General features: G+C 62.5%; 1 protein-coding gene across 1 annotated transcript in view; it reads left to right on the plus strand.

Moving 5' to 3' along the window:
* Positions 1-1,642: 1,642 nt before the first annotated feature.
* Positions 1,643-2,592, plus strand: part of ISM2 (isthmin 2) — an 18,779-nt gene continuing 17,829 nt past the window's right edge. Inside the window, exon 1 of the mRNA XM_032287737.1 lies at positions 1,643-1,783. Coding sequence (XP_032143628.1) covers positions 1,643-1,783 — 141 coding nt within the window. The remainder of the gene's footprint in view (positions 1,784-2,592) is intronic.

Raw genomic sequence — 2,592 nt, forward strand, 5'->3', positions numbered from 1 at the left:
AAAAAAAAAAAAAGATTCCAATCCCCATGGTCGAATCCAGACCTAGGTTGTCATCCCTGTGAATGCAGCATTCAGGACCCTGCAGCTGTGCCCCTAGGCAGAGCAGTTCCAGAAAAGCGCACAGTCCCCCCACAGTCTTACTCTAACTTCACCCAGACCAGCAGTTGGCGCCAGTAGCTGGACTTGCTGTCCATCCTTTCCAGCACCTCTGGGGATCCACCAACCCTGCTCTGAAACTTGAGTCATCCTTGTGTGCCCTGCTATGGCCTCTGGGTGGGCATGTTCCTCATGCCTTGTGGCTGATCTTCACTGACGTGTCCCAGCCCCTCCCTCTACCCCGTGTCGCTGCGTTCACCTTCCCTAGATGTCCAACCAGGCTCTAAGATTGGCACTGCCTTTCAGCGTTCCTGATCTTTGCCACAAGCTAAGGTTTTGTGTCTGTTGCTCAGAGGCAGGCCATCTTGCTGATCCTCGTGGCCTACGTGGGGATCCCTGCACCGAGGGTCCCACTGGAGGAAGTGGGCAGTTCCACTGTTTCACCCAGGATACAACTAGGGGACCCCGACTCCCGGCTGTCCTGGGACTTTATCCTCACATCTCATTCTCAACTTTCTCCTGTTTTGTTTCGTTTTGTTTTCTAAGACAGGGTCTCACTCTGTCGCCCAGGTTGGAGTGCAGTGGTGCAATCACGGCTCACTGCAGCCTCCGCCTTCCAGGTTCAAGCGATTCTCCCACCTCAGCCCCTGGTGTAGCTGGGATTACGAGCGCCCGCAGCTATGCCCGGCTTATTTTGTATTTTTACTAGAGATGGGGTTTCACCAGGTTGGCCAGGATGGTCTCAACTCCTGACTTCAAGTGATCCTCCCGCCTCGGCCTCTCAATGTACTGGGATTAGAGGCGCGAGCCGCCGACCGGCTTTCCGGCGGTTTTTAAAAGTGCTCAGAGGACATTCCGGGGACCCTAGGCGCAGGGCGGCAGGTGTTGACTCGCGCCTCTCCTCTGATCTCCACCTGAGGCAGTAGAGTGGGAAGGACCCTGGGGAGTTACTACCAGGCCTCCTACAAGGCAAACCTTCCCCGAGGCATCATCGCGCACCTGCCCTGCATCCCAGGCGAGGACTCGCGCCTCTCTCCCGTCCGGCTGCGCTTCCCTCCCTCGCCCGCTCTGCACCGCAGGTCCGGGTAGCAGTCGGGGAGGGCGGAGGTGGCGTCGGACCCTCAGGACCCCGCAGTAGTCGCACCGCGGGGCTGGAGCGCGCCGCGAGCAGGAATTCGCTGGAGGCTGCGACGGGGACAGCGGCGGGGACTGAAGGCGGGGAGGCGACCAGATCAAAGAGAGCCGCCTGCGGGGCCGAGACGGGTGGGGGGATCGTCGAGGGTCTGCTCCCGGGAGGGCGGGGGGCATCCTGGTGCGCTGACCCCAGAGCTGCGCCGGCGCCCAAGCAGGAGCCGGAGTCAGAGCTGCGACCCCCGCCCTGCGCGCCCCTGTGCCCTGCACGCCCATCAGGGTACCCGGGCGCTCGAGGGGGCCTGGCCTGAGCCGCAGCCCCCACGGTCCCGCCCCCGGAGGAGGCGAGGCGGGGCGCGACTGGGTTCGCGACCGCGGGCAGAGGCTCCGGCAGAGCTCCCTCGGGACCGACAAGATGCGTGCGCTCCGCGGCCGAGCTGGGCTCCTCCTCTGCGTGTTGCTGCTGGCGGCGCTGCTGGCCGCCGCGCGAGGGCTCCCCATGAAGAAGCTGCGGGGCGGCAAACTCCGGCCCCGCAACCGCGGGAAGCTGGCAGAGGTGAGTGGCGGCGGCACTGCGCGCGCGATCTCTGCTCCCCGGCCCGCCGGCTCTAGCAGTACGTGGAGCGGGGACCGAGACACACACAGGAGGGCGACCCCCCGAGGGAGAGGGGTCGGGGCTGGCTGGACGCCCTACGACACCCGGCGCTAGCCAGGTGCGCCGGACCTCGGGGCTCCCACTCCCCGCATGTGGCCGCGAGGAGCTGCTGCGGGGCCCAACTTTAACTTCTGTGGTGAGTGAGGTGGCCGACAGTCCGCGATGGCCGAGTTTCCTAGCCCCTAGCAAAACTCGCCTGCAGCCCCCTGTCCAGGTGCGCGCTGTCTCAGAGAGGAGTCCCAACAGTGCGAGGAAGCTGGCCCTTTGCGCAGTGGCGGGCCAGGGCCGCTGAGGTTCAAACGGTCAGGTGAGCCCCTTCCATGAGGCATGCGGAGGCACAGCGGGGCTCTCCAACTGCTGGCCGGGGTGTCCAGCCCCAGACTGGCGCTGTTCTGGAGGGCTGTGGGTGGGCCTTGGCGTATAAAACAGGAATGAGTTGGAAGAGTGGTGTTGGCCACATGGAGGGAAGCCATGGTCTGTCAAGCCCTGTGTCTTCCAGTCACTGAGGAGTCTACAGTCCAGCTTGTTGCCCCTTGAAATGCAACGGGCATTCATTCCCATGGGAACAAAGACAGCCAGATTTGTATTAGGGTTGCAGGAGCAGGCCTGTGTGGCAGGTGGTCTTAAGTCTTGGGTCCTGGGTTCTTCTATGTACTGAGTTGTAGAAGGCCAGAATAGTTCTTCCCTTTTTTTTTTTTTTTTTTTTTTTT

Source organism: Sapajus apella, unplaced genomic scaffold (assembly GCF_009761245.1).
Source record: "Sapajus apella isolate SASKATOON/1434 unplaced genomic scaffold, GSC_monkey_1.0 scaffold20, whole genome shotgun sequence".
NCBI lineage: Eukaryota > Metazoa > Chordata > Mammalia > Primates > Cebidae > Sapajus > Sapajus apella.